Here is a 24,255-nt window from a genome sequence, read left to right on the forward strand (position 1 = left end):
CCATGTTCTATACCAGCATAATGTTTGCAGGATTGTCGGAAGGGCTGGAGTCTGTCATGGGGAAGGAAGTGGTGTACTTCATAGACAGTAGGGCTGTGTAATAATATTGATTTTGCAATATATATCGATATTTTCTTTCCTAGAAAAACATCGATATTCATCCGCGAGTATCGTAACATCCAACTGTCACCTTGCTCACTCACTGCTTGCTTCGCCGGGAGAGTGATTCGGTCATCGGGCTTAGAGTGATTCCTTCGAATGTTAAGTGTCAAGGTTAAAAAGGTATTATTTACTTTACAAATGCATGTAAGATACAGTTTGTACTGTTTCAATTAAAAGAAACATGTTTTCTCACCACTTCTTTAATTAATTTTGTCCAGTTGTCGACTTTAAGTCTGTGTCCATGTCCAACCAGAGCCAGGTATTGTGTAGTTGGTGCTTTTAATCAGTTTTCAGTTAAATTAATTCAATCCAACTCTACAACAGTCACAAAATGTCACCAAAATCTGTGTATCTGTGCACCTGGTGTGTGTAAAAACACACCAGGTGCTTTTAGAGAGTGGGAAAAAGCTGGCGTACCCCAGCTCTGACTGGGATTTGTACCAAGGTCCTTCTTGCCACGAGGCAACAGTGCAAACAAATGCAAGTATATAAAAATAAGTGAATAAAAACTCTCGACTTTCTCAGTGCTCTAAATGTAGCTGCTTAGGTTACTTGCTCATCAATCAGTCTTGTTAAAAAGTTATTGTCGCCCTTCTGTTAGATGATGATCGGGATTCGCTCTGAGGTCTTGAGCATGCTGCACCAGGATTTAAAGCTCTGACTTCTGGAGAATGACAAGTAGCCATCTGGTTATTGTTCACTCCAGACTTGCATGGGAGCTTTAGCTTGAAATAGCATCAAAGGCGAAGAGATGTCTTTTGAAAGTGGGCCGCTGTATCGAGAGCTAGAGAGATATCAATTGAGTTGTCACTCAGGGGTGTCGGTTACATTTGGATACAGATGCAGTCACGCTCATTTCCCTTTTCATTGAGGGGAAGAGAGGTGAAGCCGCATTCATAAGACAAACACAAACAATGAAGCAGCACTTTTTACAAGTATTAATTGACACACAAGGGAATAAGGCCTCTTATCTGCTCTCCTTGAAACTAAGTACAGCCTCTGGGATGTTCTGAAGTGCACTGACAAGGTGTGGGCGTGCTTTTCAAATCCAAACTCAACTATGTTTGAGATTGGAGGAATCGGTAAAGCTTTGACACAAGCAGAGTCTTACAGGTTTGGTAGATTGATGTGATCCAATGATGCTTATCTCCTGGTTCCACAGACTATAGTGCCAAGTTTTACTTTGTTTCTGTTGACCTTTTTTTTTCTAAAGTGAGATGTGACAATTGGTTCTCTATATCATCTATTACACATAACAAAGAAAGTAATTGAGAATTACCTAAATATCTTTAGGAGGTCATTTGAGGTATGATGTATTGTAATAATTAAATATGAAGTAAAAGCAGATCTACTACAGTGAAATTATTACCTAAATATAGCTAGGAACAAAATACATATTTGAAAACTTAAGTACATTAATATAAAAACATATTTTTGTCTGGAAATATTTTTTTTCCATTAAGTTTTCTATAAAAACACTGAAAGTGCCTCATTGTGAGTGACCCTTGCAACAATGTGGTTATGTTTGTATATTGTACTGATTTTTTATTCAAGCAGCCACATCTTAAGAGGTATCAAAAGCTTGATTTCATAATGTTAGCTATTCATCATCAATCTCCTAAGCCCTTTGCTTCAGTCCATTACTTTACAAGAGTAAAGCCTTGATGGTCTGAAACAAATTACAGAGCAACTGAGACTTCAGAGCAGTCAGGAAATAAAAACTAAGAAGCGGGTGGCATGGCTGCCAAGTACTTGAGAGATTAGAAAGGCATAATTAAGCAAAAACAACAGAGATTTTGAGGTTATTTTGCCCATTACTCTGCATAAATGACAAGTATATTGACAAAGCTTTAGTGGGTATGGGATTCTCACTGCTTGGTTACCGTCAGTAAATATACCAAAGAATCATGGAATACATTTATAGGGTAACAGAGTATAAGAAACAGAAACGATCTGGTTACTTAAGGTAGATAACCCATGCTACAGGATGCTGGATGGTTGAAGTTAAAAGTGCAACTGACGGCTTGACCTACATTTTGGTGCTAGTTCCTTCCCTATTAGCCACTGGAGATAGGTAGATACATGTTGTTTCCTCCCATTTTAATTGGCTGGTAGGGAAGTGATTGCACTGTCAAGTGATTTTGTTTCTTCAAATCAGATGTTTTAGTGTCGGTGGGAGTTAAAACTCGAATAAAAAAGACATCTGGATAGGTTATACGGAAAGTGTTTGAAAGTGTTTGCTCATTTGGTTGAGGAAACGAGATGTACAACTATCGCACTGGGAACTGAAAGGAGTGTGCTTGGAAGAGTAGCAGGCCTCAAGAAGGACATGTTCATTTTGGAGCTTGTGAAATGCTCCAAAATGAATACAAAACTATAATTTAAAATCAGATGCGCCAGATTCTACCAATGATCGGACCACACCCCAGAGCCAAGAGCTCTTTAAAAGCGGCCATTCGCAGCTGTTTCTGTCTGCACTGTGACACACACACCCAACAGCTCTCAGTGTGCCGTTGTTGAAGTTCATTGGAGCCAGTGAATGTCTCATTAGCCAGGTCTCTGGAGCACAAAACCACATCAACATAGGCTGGAGGTTTTTCTGACAGACTGCAAATAGCTTCAGCGACTATTTAAGGGAACGATGAGCCTTTCCAAAGTCATTAGCATGGGATCGCCAGTGCCAATCATCACAAATGCTGTGCCTGTAATAATGATGCAGGACTTACTCACATGGCCAATATATCCCTAGTACTACAGCTCAATCGTTGATGGCTTGGTCTGACCAAACCCTACTTGCATTATAGTGTCCTGTCATTCAAAGGAGAGAACAGATGGTGAGAGCTTAGACTTTTCTGTGTCCTTGAGGATAGTAGAAACTGTATGTCTTATAGGGGAAACCGTAGTTCCTTTACTGCCTGCCATGAGTGGTTTGTAGAATTATTGGTTCAATGTTATGCACTTCTCTCCAAGGACTCCCCACATGCATGTGTAAGTGAACATGACCTTATCAACTGCTGGGCTGCCTTACAGACACACAGTTGTTCACTCACTGTATGGCAAAAAGGGCAGGGCCCTTTGACAGCAGAAAGAGGATTAGACTGCAAACCAAAGATTCTTAGTCAATTTAATGGAATAGAGATGAGTGGATGGGAGATTTAAATAAATTAACCTTCAGTGAATTCCCAGAGGCTTGAAGGAATGATGGAGGGGGCCTGAAGAGGAATATTTTCACTGTCAATAATGTCATGAATAGTCATGCCATTCTTATGCAACTTGTGAATTGTCGCACGACTCGCTTGTGGATCACATGTATTAACAAACAAGATAAATTTATTCCCATCTTTGTCTCTTCTGTTGCATAGGATGATTTTTCCATTGTCTACCATCGCTACATGTCTCTGTATTGGCTGAATTAATGGGACATGCAGAGCCACGTGAATTCATAAATGTACAGTGATATACTCTGATGCATGCATCATTTCAAAATGCCAGCACAACATCAGGGAATAGATTAACCTTTACCAAACTCCCAATTGTAAGAAACTAATTCTTCCTCCTCAATTATCATGACACTAACTGTCATTGTTTTCATTGTCACCTAAAAATACAAAACTTTTAATATTCTAGATATCCTTACAGCTGATGAGGTGATAACACACATGGCTTAAGCTCATTAAGACGTGGACAGTTTATTTATTATCTCAATTTTGTCTGCTGTTTTTAATGCAGCACAGTTCAGAAAAAGTATTTCACTATTTATACTCATGAAACAAACATGAAACAAGTCTGGGCCTTATACTCATGAAACAAACATGAAACAAGTCTGGGCCTCCCTTCTGAAGCTGCTGCCCCCGCGACCCGACCCCGGATGAGCGGAAGAAAATGGATGGATGGATGGAATGGATGACACTCATGAAACAAATATTTAGCAAATCTGAACAGTCTTTAACCTACTTAGAAGTAATGTACCATACTGTATGGGCATAAACCTCCCAAGTTTAGAGATTCCCTTGTGTCTGAACAGATTAAATCCTTGGAATGTTCTTTTTTTTCCACTTCGCAGTTGCTTTAGTGATTAATATTCATAGCTTCAGTGTTTTGATCTTTGCCGCCTCTTAATTCTTCACATTTCTGTTTCACTTTTCAGACATTACGTTGAAAATGGTGAAATATTGATTTGTTGCACATGGATTAATGGAATGATTTTCCATTTTAACCTATGGCCTCAAAGTACAGTGCTTTGCAGAAATATTTACGCCATGGACTTTTTTCCACATTCAGTTAACCACAATGTGCTTTCAGTGTGCTGTGCATTTCCATGTGGATCACTGTATTGTGATGTATTAAAAAAACAACATCTAAAGTATTTGCAGCTGTAGCTCCAGATTTTTTAGATTTGCATTCTCTTCACTATTTTTATTGCATTCAGTCCAAGGGCTGAATGCAAATTCACATGTTTTTCTACTTCTGTTTTTTTGTTTGTTTTGCAAATGGAAACACCCCAGTAAAATACAGTAAAGCTTCAACATGACAAAATGCAAAATGGCTGAATGCTTTTTGCAAGACACAGTGTACAAAGTAGAACCCTGCCTTGCAGCAGGAAAATTTCTTTGGAGTTTGCATGTTTCCCCTGTGCCTGTGTGCTTTTCCTTTGGGTATACTGACTTCCTTTCTTGTTCCATCCCTTTTCATTATTAAATTGAACTAAGCGAAGGTCTCGAGTCTCTCTCTATTTCACTGATCTCCTGGGAAAGGCTCAAACTTAACGTGCTCATCGTGTTCCACCTCTGGGTGAGGATTGTCATTGTGCCCTTGGAAAGGAGCAGGATCAGTTCTAGTAAAGTTATATTTATAGATTTTGATTAAAAAGGTTTACTAAGATGACACCTGTCATTTCTGAATAGGAGAAAGGGCAGGGACCTAAAGCTATCATCATTTCATTACTGATTAACCATCTTGTAATTTCATCGAAAGCTTACAAACTTGTTCACAGTTTATGACTGAATGGGTATATGACCAGAATTTAAAACGCTGGTTGTTTCCTCTGTAATTATGTAATGTGAATCACTGGCAGCCAAAGACAATAAACTATTAATGTGTTGCCCTCTTCTGTGGAAAGGCATTAGAAAAATACTCAAGATGATCCCAGTCATTACTTTTATTGAGATGAGCCTATTGTGGCAGGTGATGGAGCTTCTCAGAAACTGATCCCATCTACTCTCAGTTGTTTGGAGAGCCTGTGTTTCTATCAGCTCTTTGTCTTTGCTATAACTGGAGGTGAAAAGCTTCGCTAATAGTCTCTTGAGAATACCACTGCTGCTCGGCATGCTTTGCCATCCATTGCTAAGCCGCATCAGTAAGACACCTTGTTTATGCATCTGCTAAGGGCAGTCATGACTTCACCGTCACCTACCTTTTTAGGAAGGTGTGATCTCACGCCAACATTCCTGGGCGAAAGTGCGCTCTGACGTTCTAAAGGACACCGCGGGCTATAACTGGTGTGACAACTCAATTTATTGTGAGGAATGATGTGTACCAAAACTTTTTTTAGCAAGCTCTAATGGTGGTCTTGTGTCTTTATGATGTCTGTAACCTTTCAGGTTATTGAAGGCTAATTTTGGAAGCTTGTTGACTTGGCAGCTGCCAACAAACAGGAATTTAGTCTGTGACTGTAACAAAGTGTCGAGCTTTGATGTTAACTGAATTTTGAGTACAAAATCAAACTTTGCTACCATTTCAGGTTTTTTTCTTCAGCTCAAATTAAATATAAGGATATTTTAGAAAATGGGGATGTGAATTGGGAACTGAGCTTGCTTTTAGAGGAAGATATGATTATAATGAAATAACTGCTGTAAATCAATACTTAAGTGCAAATCAGTAGTAAGCTGCTACCGCTTCAGTCTTTTTCATGTTGTGAATTGTGTGCAGTTATTAGGCATACTTTAACTCCAGGCTGGATAAACTTGAATGCTTAATGGATTCAAGCAGATGTGTATTTGTACCCATGTCAGAAATGTATTGGAAAGTTTTCAGTTGTTTTATAATTCTCACTTGGAGATTAAAATACAAGTGAAATGTGAAAATGTTTGTTTCATTTAGTTGGATAATAATTCTGCACAATAATTGTTTCAGCTTTCTTAGGAGAATATCTGTCTCTCATTTCAGTGATTAGCACATTAGTGCGACTAGTATTGCTAAGGCAAAAGTTTGTCATTGTTCCCTAGAAAACATATATCCTAACCTTAGCTATTCAAGAGGAAAAAATACTGGATGCTAAAAATACTAAACGGCCCGCCTGCTTTGCAAACACCATCCAATAGCATGTGAAGAAGTGTTGTGCTTGTTGACATTTCAGCTTTCCAAACTGCATTTTCTTTAAAATGGCTTATGTATGTTCTGTGAAAGAGTCAACAAATTATGTGGAATTCATTTGGAGTCACATTCTACAAAGAGAAAAATCAGCAAAGAGATGCAGCTGTGAATTCTGACCTCGAATAGCAGGGGACCACACATTACCAAACACACTTGCACTCAAATCTAAATAAAATTGAGGCATATGTGTGAAAAAAAAAAAAAGCATGTGAGGAAGTTGCGTCCTGTTTGTTAAAGGAGTGGCGCTGGGAATCATTTTGTTTAACTTCTGTTGATGCATACCGTTAATAATAAGCGTCATAGTTTCTTTAACACTAATTCTGTCAGAGGCAACAAGCTGAGAGTTCACAGTTTTACACTTTGAAAGCAGTATTTGTAACAGTATCATAATTATCTCTCTTCACTTTACAAACTGTAACGGTGAAAAAAATTGAGAGGGGGTTTTTATACCTGTTGAAAACTGAATACTATCCAAGTATCGTTTTAAGATGTCATCAGTCGGCTGTGAATGCAGCCTTTTGAAACTGGCTGTGAAGGAAGGAAGATAAATTTAACCGTTAAACTTCCACAATCTTCTATTATTTTCAGGACACAGAATTTTAAAAACTTTGGTCTCATTATGGTCCTAAACCCAATCGTTCTACCTTGTTCAATTGTTCCTGCTTAGTATGGAAAGGCGGTCCTCACCTTTCTGCGTGACAGGTGTGTTTTCTCAACCACTTTGGCTGTTTGAGGATATAAGTCAGTGAAGCAGAAAGGCAGTTTGATAGACAGAAAGGGTTTACTAACGAAGTGGAAAAGTCAGGGAAGTTAATATATTTCTGAGGTTGAAAACATGTTATGTTAATGCCGTATGCCACCATCTGGCCCCTTGTCTTGCTCTGGTTATATAAACACAGCAGTCTGTATGGTCAGTAAGTTTCTGAGTTCTACATTAGGTTAATAGTCTGCTGCTTCGGGTATTCCCCCATTGATGCCCTTCCTCTCCGCATTGAGCTGATGCACATTTCCTTATGCAATGCATTATTCATCCTTTACCGTTGAGTTATTAGCTGATAGGAATTGGATGAGGCATTACAGGAGAATTATACAAATGTGCTGCTAAGAAAATTAGCGCAGCTCAGTGCTGTGCTCTCTGACTGAAAGATCATAAGTTCAAATCCTGAACCTGCCAAAAACCCTTGATGCATTATTAAAGACTAATTATATCAACATTATTTAATGGATCCTATTATGAAATTGAGTGTTGGAGCAAACATGATTATACCTTTTAAAAATAGTGGGACTGGCATGTGGGATAGAATTCATTGTATATTATTTTGGATGTCTTATGACATACTCTCATTGAGATGAGGCACTGTATTCGCTGTACACTGGTTTGTAAGGGAATTTTTCTCTTCCTATGCCCTTAAAAATTAACCATAATTTATCCAAATGCCTCATTTACATGTTTCAATCTTTTGCCTCACTCAAAATTAGGTCATAAAAGGATATTAAGACAAGTTGTGAAGTTTGTTGGCAGAGTTAGAACTGTCCATTTCAGCCTCAAAATGCATCAAAAATGATTTTTTATGTTTTTGTTCTACCACCGTTCCTGCTGGGAGATATGTCACATGCTGACGTTGCAAAATAAAATCTATTCCTATTTCAGCCTGTTTCTAGGCTAATGGACAGGGAGTTACAAATATCTGATTGCGGTTCTGTGTGTAGATACACCTGAAGGGAACAAAATGCAACTTGGTGCGCCTTCAGTGTACCTTAACAATGAAATGCATTAAATTGGAACATCACATTGTCCCTCATTCTGCAGGGGAATACACAGTACAGACTCTGATTGAACTCCAAGGTGGTCATATGCTGAGTTAATGACCCACTGACTTTTACCGTGTATTTTAATGTGCCTGTGCTCGCCTGGCTCTCCATCATTAGTGCTGCATGTTATTAATGCGTCCTTGATATGTGTGGGTCACAATAATTTGCCACGTTTCTGTGATTGCATTTTCACCACATAAAGTTTGTGTCTCCATTTAGCAGTTTCATTGCCTTAATTTATTCTGCAGCCACTCTGTTCGGGCTCCTCCTGTCTCCACCCAGCCTCCTGGTATTTATGTTCTTCCTCCCCCGGGGAGTGATACTCGCTGACATCGCTCCTCCCTCCTGGCCAGATGTTGAAACTTAAACAGGCCATTCATCAGCCAGCAGATACATGAGTAGCAGCAGAGACGGGGGCAATGACCCTGCAAAGACATTGTTAATATGCAGGTTTACACGCCTGTACTGAAAGCGTTCTGTTCCAAAGACACGTACGGGGCAGGAATGGACGCTCGGTTCAGCTGAAACTCGCAGAACTGAGCGTCGGGCTGGTGATTAAAATGTTTCATTTCCTCTGTGTCCAATCTTCACACTGAATTACTGTGGTTACTTAAGAGCCAGATGAGGTCTTGGATTTCACTCAAGATTTTCTGGTCGCATAAAATCAAGTAGATTTAGTTTCAAATTGCAGCAAATGTCTTTCTTGATTCTTTGTACAACCTCGGTGCCACATTTATAAAGTCATATTCCTAAGGGAGAAAAATCCATGAAAATTTTGGGATATGCCCACAAGTGGGAGCAGAAGTGAACATTTTGTCCTTCATGACCTGTAATAGGACATTATCCCCTGAAACTGAGTGGTATTTCCCTACCAGCTGTTCAGCGTTGTCTCAATCTTTCCACTGCTTCTCTTCGTCTCTTTTCCTGGGAACTTCTTCCTGCCTTTAGTGACTGAGAGCTGTCTCCCTTAATGTAAGCCGTATCTGTTTATTGGTGACAGAGTTAACATTGCCTGAGTAATGGATTTGTTTCACTCTAGAGGATTGACGGTCATCTGTAAATAAGTGTGACAGATGGATTTTCGGTAGAGATCGACTGGAGAGATGTGTGAGAGCCCAGACAGGAGATCCATTTAACTGAGTCTGCAGCAAATGTAGAACCCACAGATCCGCCACCCACACATTCAGAGTGTTTGAATCCCTTATGTCTCATGTTCTTATCACTATATGCAAGCAAATCTTCAGCTTCTCCCATAAGGTGACTGTGAGGCCAAATGGTAACCAAAGTATTCATACCCACTGATTCATTTCACGTTTTTCTATGTTGCAACCACAAAATTTCATGTAATTTATTATAAGTGCAACGTGGGAAGGTTTTCAAACATTTGTGCGTACAAAAATGTGAACATTTTGGCAAGCCTTCTTGTTCAGCCCCCTTTACTCTGATGCCCATAAATACAATGCAGTTAAATACAACACTAGTAGATTGCTCACCAGAAGAAGAAGGCGAGAAAACTGAAAACGTATGAAACTCTTAAAAAAATCCAGGCCAGTCATGACAAGTAAAATAGGTGCGACCAATTATTGTGGAAGAAATTAATTGTTAGCACTGTTAGGTGGAATCGCCCAGTCAGGTTTATTTTATACCATGTGCATGATATAGGAATCACAAGATCAAAAACTCATGAACAGGTCAGATTAAAGCTGTGAGGCTCACAGTGGGTTCTTTCAGACAAAGTTCATACATCGGTTTCATTCAAAGACGAGGGATCCCAAAACACTGGGGAGACAGTCTGACTCCTGAGCAGCTGCAGAAAACAATATCTTGTCTTGGGTGTGTGGCCCCGACATGTTCCTTTGGTTAAAGTTAATAAGCACCTGGAATAAAGACATGACATAACATGACCATCAGATTATTAGTCATAATATAATAAAAAATTCAACCACACAGTGATTACAGAAAATCATGTTGTTCGCTTCACCGGTGTGCAAATTAGTTTTTGCTTTGTATGATTTCAACATTCTTAAGGTCAAAATCGCTTAATTTTTATAATGAATTTATGCATTGCATGTTGAAACCTATGTAAGGAGTCTGAAGCGAAACAGTGCAGTTCTGTGCCTCACCTCTGGAGGCGCTGTGTCACAGTGAAAAAAGCAGGCAGATGGCTGCTATTGCTGCTATTTTTATTGCTGTCTCTCTCCTTTAATTACAATGATAACAAATGGAGCCAAATACAAGATAATCCTGGAAGGAGACTTTTAAGAAGCTAGTGAAGTCTTGAGACTGGGGCGGAGGTTCATATTTCAGCACGACAACGACCCTAAACATACAACCAGAGCTTGGATCAAAGCAACTGTCTGTGTTGGAATGACTGCCATTGAATATCTTGAAGTGTTTGGTTCCAATATCACAAAAGTTGGAAAGTTCAAGGAATATAAAAAATTCTGCAAGCCTTGTGAAAGATTAAATGAATATGAACACGCAAGATAATATATTTGTTGACAGCAACTTGAAAGTTTGATAACATTTGAAATAGAGACTTGATAGTTTACAGCTTCATTTCGTGTTTTTTTTGTTTTTTGCCTTCTATAACTTATTTCTTAGACAGTCTTGCTTCTGGCTGATTGAAGTCATAAAACGTAAAGACGGATGACACCGTCTCATTTGGGCTGTTGCTACATGTAAACCACATTAATGTGGCTATTTTTAGAGCTCTTCTGAAGCTGCAGGAGTCTGGATCTCCTGCTCAGTTGTGCCACAAAGGGAAAATAAATTTGAGCACAAAGAAATGTAATAAATTTTTCATGAATGTAAACTGAATCTTTCTAGGATTCTGCTCTGCTCTGACAGGAAAAAGAGAGACAGATAACCCAATTTAACTAGAAAAAGAGACTCAGGAAAGTTCACTTTTTTTCTTGTCTGCTCGTCGTCTTATTTTTGCATTTTGGACAGAGTGATAAATATTAGTTTATACTTTATGCTTTATAAAACGTCTTTTAACATCTACACAGTTTACAGTTGAATGAACCAGAAACGTTGGTTCTATGAAAGTGAAATTTCTGTATACAATAGATTTTTCAAATATCAGCGCTTTTTCATGTAAACATTTTAAGTGTTTTTAAATACCCACACTGCCAACTTTATCCAAAATTTTTTAAGAGAGTCAGTAAGGTCTGCTCCTTACTGACCTGAGTCATGATCTTTTTAATGGATTTGTGCTTATAAAAGATAAATTACTGCTATGCTGGAACTTAGATTTTTCTAAGAGGCGTTTCATGTCAGTGATTCCCAATGCTGGTCCTGAAATCCTGCCGTCCTTCATGTTTTCGTTGTTTCCTTGTGGCCGCACACCTCATTTAAATGAATGGGCCATTAACGGTCTGCTGTAGAACTTCATTGCATGCAGAGGGAGAAGAGCAGTTATTAGAATCGGGTGTGCTGGAGCGGAGAAACATCTAAAACATCCCAGATAATGGACCATGAGGACCAAGATTTAGGACCTCCTGAAAGAATAACTTTAGGCTCATTTTGTAGTTGCTGGTTATTTTATTCTTTTGCGATTTCATGCTTTCTTTTGTACAGTTTTGGTCCTTTTGAGTCTGATGAAGCCAGATGAAGAAGCAGCATACAGTTGTATGCAGTTGTATGCTGCATACAGCAGTTGTATGTATGCTGCATACAGCAGTTGTATGTATGCTGCATACAGCAGTTGTATGTATGCTGCATACAGCAGTTGTATGTATGCTGCATACAGCAGTTGTATGTATGCTGCATACAGCAGTTGTATGTATGCTGCATACAGCAGTTGTATGTATGCTGCATACAGCAGTTGTATGTATGCTGCATACAGCAGTTGTATGTATGCTGCATACAGCAGTTGTATGCATGCTGTATGCTGCATACAGCAGTTGTATGCTGTATGCTGCTTCTTCATGTTCTTCTGATTCTGGAAATGCAGAGTAGACTAGAACCAGAAGATCGGACTAAACCTACTGCAATAAGTAATTAATAAATTCTCTTTTTCTTCTCGTCTGTCTTTCAGGACTCAACGCTCTGCCCTTCGATCCAGCAACCAACAACGATCCTCTTCAGTTCAACGGTTCTAGTGGTCCACTTGGGACTGAGTGCGCTCCCTTGGATAACACTGCTGAAAACGGCAAAAAGAGAAAGAGAGCCAGCCTCCCTCCAGGTACCGACTACTCCCTCTCAAGTATTCCTCTACAGAAGCAGGATTACAGCATGCTCTTAAATCCTCATCATTTTGTCCTAAGCCATGTCAAATTTCAACCCAAGTGTCTAAAAGCTCAACTGGAGGACTTTTCTCTTCGCCCAGCTTTTTACCTCAGCTAGCTTTCATACCTTGCCATTTTGCTTCTTCTTTTCTACCAACATTCAATACCTTAAATGGGAATTGTGGCATAATCCTATTATTGGGTGGCAGGATGGACAAAAAGTGGCTTATTTTTTTAGTCTTTGCTGTTTCCTATTACCTTGCCATGTCCTGAGGCTCCAGTTGTCTGGCCTGTTTAGGGGTCGTGCAGCTGCTGCAGGAAAACTGCTCCTTTGAGATTATGTGTGTGTGTACGTGGGTATTTGTGTCTGGATGTCTGTTACCGTGACAACACTGCCTGCCAATCACAAGCTCCTGCACGCCTTTGGTTCTCCCACACAAAACACTCGACTCGTCACCCAGGGAGTGTCGCAGCGAGAAGATGTATGTGTCCACGTGTTTATTCGAGTTCGCTATAATTAAACAGTCATTTGAGTAAGTGGCTGGTTGCATGGTAATGTGTCAAATTAAAGAAGGACTTTCTAATTAAAGAATTAAAGAAGTTCTGACTAATTAATTGCTTTATAAGTAGACAGAAGAAAGCCCCTCAGACAGGGAGGTGGCATGCCATGTTCTCTGCTTCCTTGGCCATGATAATTGGTCTGACTTAATAATGTGCAATTAAAAAAAAAACTAATCAACTTTTGATCATTTCTTCAAATCTTTACTTGGATAAGTTCATGAATTGATAACTGTTTGGTTTTCATTCACTAGTACAGGTTTACTGTACCTGCAACTATTTATCATGGCTGATCGTGAAACTAATAATTATGATTAGAACGAATGATGCTCATCTTTTCTGTATGTGCTCTGTTTGTTAGGAATATGAAATATGTTTTTTGCTTCATTAGAGATATACCGTGCCCATCAAACGTATCGTATTTAATTATGTTGCAGTCACAAACATCAATGTATTTATCTGGATTTTACTGCGTAACTGTGGAGTGAAATGAAAAAGGATTCCATATTTATCATTTTTACAAATACAAATATGTGAATGATGGTGCGCATTTGTTTTTATTCGAGTTAAAGTTGTATGTTTCAATCAGTTCTAGTACATTTGTAGATCAACATTTCTGCCTTGGCAGTCAGTCATGAGAAGATTTAGAAATCACAGACATTTACAACAGGTTGCTGTTTTTTAGTGGATTCAATTGTGACTTTATAAGATGGGTCAACCAAGAGCTGTGCATTTATGAGGTGTAAGAAAGATTTTACAAAGCTTTGAACATTTTCACATGTAAAACTCTAAAACACATGTAAAACATATGTCTGTATACAGACATGTTAAAATTTTGCATACAAAAATACAAACTTGTATACAAGCTGTGCAGGTGTGGAGACTTTTCAAAAGTGCTTCAGTTTCATCAGATTGTGTCTGTATGTTTTGGTCATTGTCCCGCTGGAAGGCAAACCTTCACACCAGTCTCAACTCTTTTGTAGCCTCTAACAGGTTTTCTACCAGGATTACCTGTCTTTACTCCATCCGTCTTCCCAACAACTCTGTCCACTTTCCCTGTTCCTGCTGATAAAAAAAAAAAAAAAAGCTTGCTGTCCCCCTCTAAATGGCTTCTAGCAAACCACATACAGGACTTCTTTTGTGGCTTTCTCGCAATAGTAGCTTTCTTGTTTTCAATCTTGTTTAAAGGTCAGATTTGTGGAGTGCAGGACTAAAAGACGGCAGATTGCCCCACCAGAGCTTCGGATTGCTGCAGCTCCTACAAGGTTACCATGGTGAATCTTGTCTGCTTCTCTGAATAATGTTCTCCTTGCTTGGTCTGTCACAGCTTGAGACATTGTCTTTTTCGCCATGTTCATTGGCCTTTATGGTGCTGTTTGTTCATCTATAAAATCTCTGAGTCCCTCACAGAACAGATGTATTCATAATGTGACTAAATTACACACAATTAAACTCTGAATTGATAATTATGTGATTTCTAAAACCAAATGGAGAAGAGTTTCCAGAGGAAACGGGGTCGAATACTTTTGCAAGGCTTTTTACCTAAATGGCAAAGAAAATATTAGATGTAGGACGATGAATTATGATGGATATGAATTAAATGTCTGTTCATAAGGCTGTTTTTTATGATATTATGACTCATTCTTATGAAAAACACATATTTGAGGAGCTTCATGGGAAATAACTTGAAGTGCCTGCTGTGTTTCATAAAAAAGAAAACATCATTGTAACCGCTATAGATACATTTTGTGAAGAGACAGATCAGTTTAAGTGCAGGGAATTATGGTCTCCATTCAATGCTGTGATTTATATATGAGCAATTGCCCTCTGCTGCTCTGACAGCCTACTATCACATCATTAGTGTGACTCTAAATGACTCTGTCAGTGCCACCAGTGCAGGATTTTCTCTGCCATTGTTGTTGCTGAAATTGAGGATATTTTTGCTTTCTTCTGCTGTGATGGGGTACCGTGTGACACCTGTGAGAATATCCAAAACGCTAATAAGACTGTGAACCAGTTTGCAGAATTAGCACCTTTAGATTGGAGATTAAACTGCACCAGAGGACGCATGTAACCAACCAAACACACTGCAGTTATTGACCATCACAGCCATGCTTTTCCAATTTTGTGTCTGTTAAAAGCAGTCTATAGACAACATCAGTTTTAGACTCAGTTTTAACCAGAGTAAAGGCGCTCCTAATCACATTCTGCTGTGACAAAAACCTGAGGCTGACCCAGAATGCTGCTAAGAAAATGGATGTGTTGGTTCCCTGTCAACTCCACAACCCGATGGATGGATGGATTAAAAAAGGGACAGATGGATGGAGGGGATGCAGAGCTACAACTATCCATTATTTTAGTTATCAATTATTCAGATGGTTAATCGATTAATCAGATATAATCACATTCTGCAGATTTCTCATTGTACCACTTAAATCTTTTTTTTGACAATATTAGAAATATATTGAAAAATAGAAATTAATAAATAAATCAATTTATTTTGAAAATAAGGAAATAAACGTGTGTGTTGCCTAAAATGCCAAAACAGCATTCCGATTGTAAAGAAATTATCATTTTCAGATTAATCCATTAATTTTTGCTTGAACTGATTAACAATTAGAAAGCAAAGGTGCTTAATCTGAGATTGTCTTTTTACAGAATCTGAACCAGGTGAAGCTAAAACTGCCACTTGAGGAGTTGTGGGTGGAACAGATTTAAATAAAGTTATTTTTTATTTTTTATAAACGTTCATATTTTTATACAGTTTTAGCTTTATTGCTGCTCTATGTTGTTCTTTTAGCAACTGGCCTTTTGTAGTCTGTACTTCAGTTAACAATTAATCGATTATTAAATTAGTTGGTGATACTGGAATAAAAGAATGGCTACATAGATAAATGGATGGATGGTTTTACAATGGGACTGATGCATGGATGAACACATAGATTTGGTTCTCTGGTTCTCTCTACTTTTACCAGATCAGTGGTCAGTTGCATGAATATGAGACAATCATTGTAATTATTTCCTCTTTCACAGTGAAGACGTAGAGGTCAATCAGGAATGTCAGATCTTTGCTGGAGTTGTGTTAGACAGCAATTTATTTCTGCTTCCTTTAATTTTCTCATTTTGATGTAATTATCGGGTTAGAAGGTCAGAAGCAGTTTAACAAAACAATGCTTGCAGTGCCCAAACCCGTGGTGTCATATGTGTCATTATAGTCCTCTTTATAAATTTCTGTTTAAATGTAGAAGCGTTAGCAGTATTTGGCTTCGTTGTCTAAGCCTCACATCTGCGACGTCTATGTGGGGAAGTTTAATTACGAATTTCTTTGACTTGACCTGCCATAATCAGAGAGTCTGTTGATGCTTCCTTGAAACCTTTTGAAGAACGACAAGGTTAGTCGAGGTCTAAAGCAAATCAATGTGAGGACTTTACTGTCTTATAATTTCAGATTCTGTCGAGCTCCTGATTGTCTTTGGTCTCGGTCAGGTGCTTCAGCCCCTCAATGAGGCACCAATTCATTAACAACACGATTGACTAAGTGCCATTAAGGAACAGTTATGGATTGTTTTTGTTTTTTTCTCTTCTCTCTTTGCAATATTCTTGCACCTATACATCTTGTGTGCATATTTACAGCCATTGAGGCTCTATTTTCTCCCAAGTAACTCATTTAAGAGGTTTAAAAACAAACTGATATGATCTTCAAAGGTTGAATTTCATTCTTTCGCCTGATTATTTATTGATGTCCACCAACATTTTTACTGATGGAGCAGCTCAAAGCTGGAAGCGAAGTTTATATATAGGTTTTAAATTTTTAAAATAAAGTAGCTGCAAGAATTGTCAAAATTAATTTTTTATGCATTTATGAGGTTTGCAACAAGGAAACATGGCAAATGTGTACAAGAAACCCGCTGGGTAAAATTTGCTCACAGAATCTCGTTCTAGCAAGACGGCAAAGTGGCTAGATTAATTATAATCATGTGTTAAAAATGAACCAATCAAGTCGAGACCAAATCTTATGGAAAGTTTTTTGGCAAGACTTTCCAAAAAAGTCTTGCCAGAATAACTACATCTGTCACATTAGATGTAGTTATTCTCCATCTAATGTGACATAGGTTCCGAGTTTTACAAAGAGGTGACAGAGATTTGAGTCCCTAGAAGTGCAAAGCTGATAGAAACGTACTTCAAAAGACTTCCAGCTTGAAGAACCATCTAGACCATGAGTCATTCTCCTCTAACTTTACAAATATGCACTACTATGGGCTTGTTTTTCACATAAAGAATGACAAAAAATATAAAATACACTAAAGTTTTGCATCTGATGTGACAAAATCTAAAAGCTCACTGGGTATAATCATTTTTGTTTGACTCTATGTGAAATGATGAGCTGTCGCCTGCTGTAAACTAACAAAACGTCTCAAACGTTTGAAGCAGAGTTCATATTCTGTTCACCGAGCCTTAAAATAGACACTCACTCGACACTCAGTGTAACTAATTATACTTTAAGTTCAGGGGGAAAAAAATAGTTCCTGAGAATTTAAGTGATAGCAAGACTGGAAGGGCTGTGCTCAACTGTCTCAGTCCTTTAATATCAAATTCATGAATATTAACATTTCTTTTAATCAAGCATTACATTTTTATGCGTTTTTCCCCCCCTCTAAACAAAGAGGCGAGGTACTTGACCACCATCTTTGCCCTTTATCCTCTCTGTCCTCTCTGTTTGTGGACATTCAGTCTGCCTCTGTGTGCTTGTCTTTTATTAATTCATAATAAGTGGCGCCTTGGGGCTGCAGAGATTTCCCTACTCTGCTCTCTGTTATTTTTGTCAGTTTCTCAACGCAGTCAGAGATGGCCATTTCCCCCCTTAAGTCCTGCTGTGTCTGAGCTGCAGGCAGTAAGCGGAATGAGATTTTGAAATGATGCACAATTTCTTTTTTTTTAAGAGGCAATATTTCCCCCCCTTTCGATGAATAAGAAACATTAAATTAGCAGGATCCTTGCAAGCCGGATTTTGTCATCCCGCACAAATCTTTACTTTTGCCTTTTATGAACAAAGTTTGCATCCGGAGAAGCGTGAGGCAGAAATTAAAACGAACATTTCTGAAGTTATAACTTGTTATGAAATAAGTTGCTTGGATTGAAGAGTGGTATTTATTTTTCAGGTGAGAGCAAGGAGAGTCCGAAGCTCTGGGAGGTTCTGTCAACTACAGTAATGAGATGTTTTTACTCACTGCACATAAACCTTGCCTGCAGCATTCGTCTGCTAACTTTCTGTATCCATGCAGCCCTTGATAGGTCAAAGAGAGTGCAAACACATTTCCTTTTGGGGGGCGGAAGGGATTGGATGTAGACATACGGCTGCAATATACCCTGCATATTACATTTATTGACACCCCTGGTAAAGATGTGTCAAAAGTTTCAAAGTACTTTCAAATTTTGTATTTATTTATTTTATTTTTTGCAGTTTTAGAATCTCACAGTGAAAGTTTTAGAATAATCTGATCATTAAATTGAGTAAATGTGCCCGAAAGGCAAAAAAAAAAAAAACACATTAAAAAAATATTTATTTTTCAGCAAAGGTGATACAGTTTTGCACACCCCTGCTTTCATTGCTTAACGGTGTAAGTTTGCCAGTAAGTCAGTGTAGTCTTCTGCTTTAACATTCAGAAAGTCGGTGCTTACAGACAGAAAGATTTTTGATCATCTATCATCACATATTTCTCCTAAATCACCCAGAATCCTTGGTCCTCTTCGGGTCTGTTCAGGTCAACCCACAGGTTCTCTGAATTTATGCCAGGAAACCTGATGGCCTTGGAAAAAGTGGTTGTTTTTGTGTTTGGTGAATTGTGTGTCTGTGTTGATTTGGCTGAAAGGCTCAGTGATTATTTCTTTTTTATGGCAGTTTTTCTGTCTTAAAAATCTGCTATATCAAAGACAACAAAAAGGTTTCCGGACCTTTTATAAGCAGCACTCTAGGAGCATTCACCTTCTAAATTTGTGCATCAGGTTAAGAAGCTCATTTTTAGAGTTAAATTTTTATTCGGTGACTCCACGTTGTTTTTGCTATTATTACTACTCACATCAATTCCAGACAACTTGTTGGCATATAGATGCTGTTAAATAGAAATCTGGTCAATCCCAGAATACCGAGATAAATATGGATCCTCATCCAGCCTACTGTCCAGAGGCTAAATAAAATGGACTTGTGCATGTGAAAGTCACTGATTATTATTTAAAGGTTTCTTGAAACTCTTAACTTAAGAAGAAGTAAATTCTAAATTGTAAAATGTTTCCGTTATTGTTTTATTTAAAGCTTTTACCTTAATGTGGGATTTATTCTAATGGGCTTTTTTGTGACTAGAGTTTTTTCATTTTACGATTAATAAACTATTAAATAATTATTTAAATGTGGCATTTAAAAAAATGGAAATACAGACATACTTTATTAATATGGAATTGCCTCAATTAAATGTATTTTTAATTTAAAAAGTACATATATTCATGTCAAGATTTAATCAAATATTTTGTGTTCCTCAATTCGGGCAACTTCAATTAAAACCATTGACCCAGTCATAGCAAACTTGGAAGAAGCCAATCAGACGCCAGAGTCTCTCTATTAGCTGCCTTAGTCCCGCCCACTGAGTTTGATCGGTGAAGTCGAAAATTTGAATTTATTCATGATATGCTTCAGCACAGGAACATGAAAAAATTAACTAAGTTATGAAATAATTGTATCCAAGTTTTAAAATAAAATCAATATATGAAAAGTATTTCTGTATAAATTTCCAATTTTTTAAATAGATTGATATGTATCAATATGTTCAACATACATGAATATGTTCAACATAAAGACTGCTGCCACTGAAGTCTGGCTCCATTTCTGTGCCGTAACAAATAACCGTGTGATAAAGCTCCACCAAGCAGAACATTTGGCCTTTTCTTGAACGGGTTTCATGTAACAAGGTTGTTAGACGGGAGGAAAAAATGCTGAGTAGTGATCAGAGCAGAGGTGTATTTTCGAACCCGAGGCCTGTTGTATGGATTTATCCAGAGCATTTTTAATACCGGCATTGCGTTGATCAAAATCGATCAAACTTTTAACACAAATGCCAATTCACAGGCAATAAGAGAATTGTGCTCTCACCAATCAAATCGCTGATGCATTAACCTTTCCTGGGAGCCAAGCGAGGGGGGATTGAATAAAAATGCTATTGATTCTGCAGGCGAAAGGTTAATGTCATTGAGCTGAAGAAAATAAGAATGCAAGTTGTGTTGGTTGGCTGTTTTAATACTTACCAGACAGCTGCTACAGCATTATATCACATGTAGCAGTCATTGTGATTCAGCGTGCATTTGCAATTGATATGCTGAGTTTTTCTGCAGTACAAAACATTTTCACAGTTTGGACGTCAAGGCAGGCATTAGTCCTGTGAGGGAGAGAGAATGCTTTCCTCTTTTTGATTTACTGGTAGTTGTTAAGCTGCTGCAGGTGGCTCTGGCAAAGAAACAATGTAAGACTGTCCAGCTGAAAAGGTAAACCTGGCTCAGTGGGACACTGTCTGAAATGATGCCAAACACACACATTCACACTTCTCTGTAAGATTACGGTGTTGCACAAGAAGGGCAGTTTTACTCCTGATTGTCGTTGCCACTGGAACAACACTGACTTGTTGTAAACCATTCCGTTGTGTTGTGGCATCTGCTGGAGGTATTTTAAAGCTGAGACCTATGAGGGAAATCTGTTCTCAGGGTTTGTATTAGAAATTGTCAAAGCTATTTTGTCAGTACAAGGTCTGTGAAAGCGTACAGTTTATACCCGGTCTCTTTCCTTCTCTGGCCTTCTTGTGATAAATGGTTTTCAGCTTCACTGAGTTTCTCTTGTGTGGAGCACCAGACATCAGAAAGATGCACTTCGCTAAACTGAATGTAAGCTCATGTTCTCATAGAGTGCAGTAAAAAGGTTTCTGGCATTATGTGCTGCAGTATTTCGTTTTTTTTTTCTCTGTGATCTCTTTTTGTAAGATGATGAATCAGAGCCTAAAACAATGTAGTGTGGTGTAATTTGTAGTCAAGTAGCAGTCAAACAGCGGAAGATTAATAATTCAGCAAGATGTTAAAACTGTCACAGATGACAGTCAGGGTGACGTATGACCAGGTTGGTGCCTCGAAGAGTTTGGTGTGAAATGAGAATTACTCTGATTTATTTATTTTTTATTATGCTGTGGTGGAAGTGTTTAATTTCTACTGCAAAGTCCCTCAGTTAAAAGAAACCATATAGCACCATTTATACACGGTAATTCAAATAGCTTTGACAAAACAAAGGACCGGAGATAACACACATTAGAAACACAACGTTTGCATTGAAAGCACAACACAGTTATACTAAACAGAAATGGGTTTGAGCTGTGGGGGATAGAAACTAAACCTTCCCTTGTTCAATTCAGGAACTGAGTGAGCAGGTCTTCGGTGTGTATTTAAGCAAAACCTTTCAGTGCTTTATAGATTATTGAGAAGACATTAAATACTATCCTATTTCTAACAGTAGCAGTAGGATAGGAAGTCTTTATGCACCAGTTCACTTTCCTCTCCTCATGTTCTTCTCCTTTCAACAAAATTCTCATTGATAAACTCCAAAGTTTTTGAAAGTATCCTGTAGGCTGATAACATTGGTCTTGTAAAGAAAAAAAATCACCAAGCCTACTGGGAAACATGGAGGAGACTGCTTTGCTGCATTTGGCACAAAGAACTTTGAGTCTGCCCAAAGCACGATGAAGTCTCAAGACCACCAAAGCTTCCTGGAGCAAAACGTACCGCTCAGTGACAGAAAACCCAGCCTCAGACTCAGTTCTAGGGTAAAAATGTGGGAAAAGGCGTTCAAGAATAGCTCTAGCAAAACAAAAAATTTAGACTATTCCTAAAAGTCTGAGACCAGATTGAATCTTTTTGAATATTGTTAAAAAGATCTACAAATTTCAAGACACCACGTTTCAATAAAACCCCAGCTACTGTTTGCAAATGTAGACAATAGATTGTTTGCATTGATTACTGCAAAAGGTGTTGCTACTAAGTATCTAATGAAAGTGAAATCTGTTTTTCAGATTCATTTCATTATTTTAACTATTCAATATTCAATTGAATCAATAATGACACAGTACTGGGTCATATTAGGTCAGTCAAACACACGGCAAACGACCAGCTACATTCACACCTAAGGATGATTTGAAGTGAGCAGGTATCCTAATAATTGTGCTTTTGGACTGTGGGAGGAAGCCGGAGTACCTGGAGAGAACCCACACTTGGATGGGGAAACCATGCAAACAGGAAGACTGGATTTGAATTCAGGACGTCCTTGCTGCAAGGAAACCGTGCTACTAACTCCTCCCCTCTTCTTATCCAGCAAGGGTTACTCTCTCTCTCTTTTACAAGAGTTCAATTGTTTCCGCGGCTGCTCTGGGAGAGATAAAGTCGGTGCAGAATCTGTGTATGTGTCTCCACGAACAATGTGTCCTCCGCGGTGAAATTGTTCAGCTCATAGAAGGATCCTTTGATCCGAGTTGGAGCAGAGTTATCGGATCCTATAGTCTTGATCTCCTCTCCTGATGATCATCAAGGAAGGAAATTAAATCCCCATTCATCTTTTGTCTTGTTGCCTCACTTATCTCCAGTATGTATTTTCTTTTTTAATTGTGCGGCCATGCTCTCTGCCGCTTTCCTGCATGCTTCAGTGGTCTGGGATTTTAGCGCTATATCCCCTCAACTGGCAAAGCCTACAAATGTGAGCGCTAAATAATTCAAGGCAAGAGGGCACTTTGGTTGTCCGAAGGCTCAAGCCAAAGCTAATGGCGAAGCTCTCCAAAGATCTAGCTATATGGCCTCTTCGTTTGCTGCCTTTTATTTATTTATCGTCTTGCATGATGAAAAGAAAAAAGATCAGAGATGTGCACGGCCTACTTGTTCTTACTCAAGGTATCCAACCAGATGGGAAAAATATGATGGCTCATGAATTACTTTTTGCTCCTGATGATGACAATCTGGTTGTTTCAAGGGTTCTAGGATTTCAAGTGTCGTACTGATTTATTGGTCAGTGACCGAAATGTTAACATTTTCCAGCACTCAAAAATAAAACTTGTGTTTCCAGGCAAGTGAAAACAATATTCCTGCAACAGTGCGGCAAGTTTGTACTGATGGAGAAAGACCCAAACATTTACAGTGTGTCTCAACAATGTCAGAACAAGTGGGGTTGTGAGGATTAATCTATTTCTATCTGTTCAGAAAATAATGAATTTGTTTTCGGATCAAGTCTTCCAGATGGAAAACTATTGTCATCTATTGTAGTGCGTGTGTGTGCGCGCGTGCGTGTGAGAGGGTGGAGGCATGAGGGAGTAATTACCGTGGTGACAGTAAACGTAATCTCAAAAAACTCCAGCTATGGTTGAGGAATAATCTGGAAAACGTTTTTCTGCCCCCTGATAGAGGCTGTTGTTGCATGCCAGATTTTTAAAATTTCTCTAAGGATTTAAATTTTTATAGAGTATGATTTTCTTGCTAAATCATCTTTTTGTGTCTTATGGCCTTTCACTATAGTATCTTGAATTTGTTAGAATGCTTCAAGTTTTTGTTCACATTTCTTTTTCATTTAGGCGTTTGCTCAGATTTTGCATTCTTTAAACGTGACATAATTTTTTTTTTTTTTTTTTTTTTTTTTGCAAAATAGAAAACCGAGATATTTTTTAATATATTATTTCTTCATCTAATATATGCCAGCTCGTAGAAATCTTAAACGATAGCATCTCAGGTAAATGGCACTTACGCTGCATAGGTGCCTATACATGTGTAATGAAGGGCTCTAATCTTGTGTTTTCCTTGAAACCACTCCACCCTCTGTTGAAATAAATATGCCATTTCCTCTTGAGTGCATGTTCTCCAAAGGAAACGGCTGGACCAAGATTCAAGGGCTCAGATGGTTCAATTACAAATGTAAGAGCTATTGAGAGGTTTTATCTACTATGTTTCATCAAGCTACCAGCGACTCTCAGATCTCGACAAGTCTGAGGTGGCCCTAAAACACCAAAGCAGAAGCACTCACCCAGATAGGTTGAATTACTTGATGAATTATTTATCA

The 24,255-nt window shown here is 38.4% G+C and overlaps 1 protein-coding gene across 3 annotated transcripts in view; it reads left to right on the top strand.

The window, feature by feature from the left end:
• Positions 1 to 24,255, top strand: part of enox2 (ecto-NOX disulfide-thiol exchanger 2) — a 209,837-nt gene that overhangs the window by 81,497 nt on the left and 104,085 nt on the right. For all 3 annotated transcript variants that reach the window (XM_081611697.1, XM_081611696.1, XM_081611698.1), the window contains one exon: positions 12,389 to 12,535. In XM_081611697.1, the coding sequence (XP_081467823.1) occupies positions 12,389 to 12,535 (147 nt within the window). The remainder of the gene's footprint in view (positions 1 to 12,388; positions 12,536 to 24,255) is intronic.

The sequence above is a fragment of the Poecilia reticulata genome, chromosome 10, assembly GCF_904066995.2.
Source record: "Poecilia reticulata chromosome 10, P_reticulata-male-v2, whole genome shotgun sequence".
Lineage (NCBI taxonomy): Eukaryota > Metazoa > Chordata > Actinopteri > Cyprinodontiformes > Poeciliidae > Poecilia > Poecilia reticulata.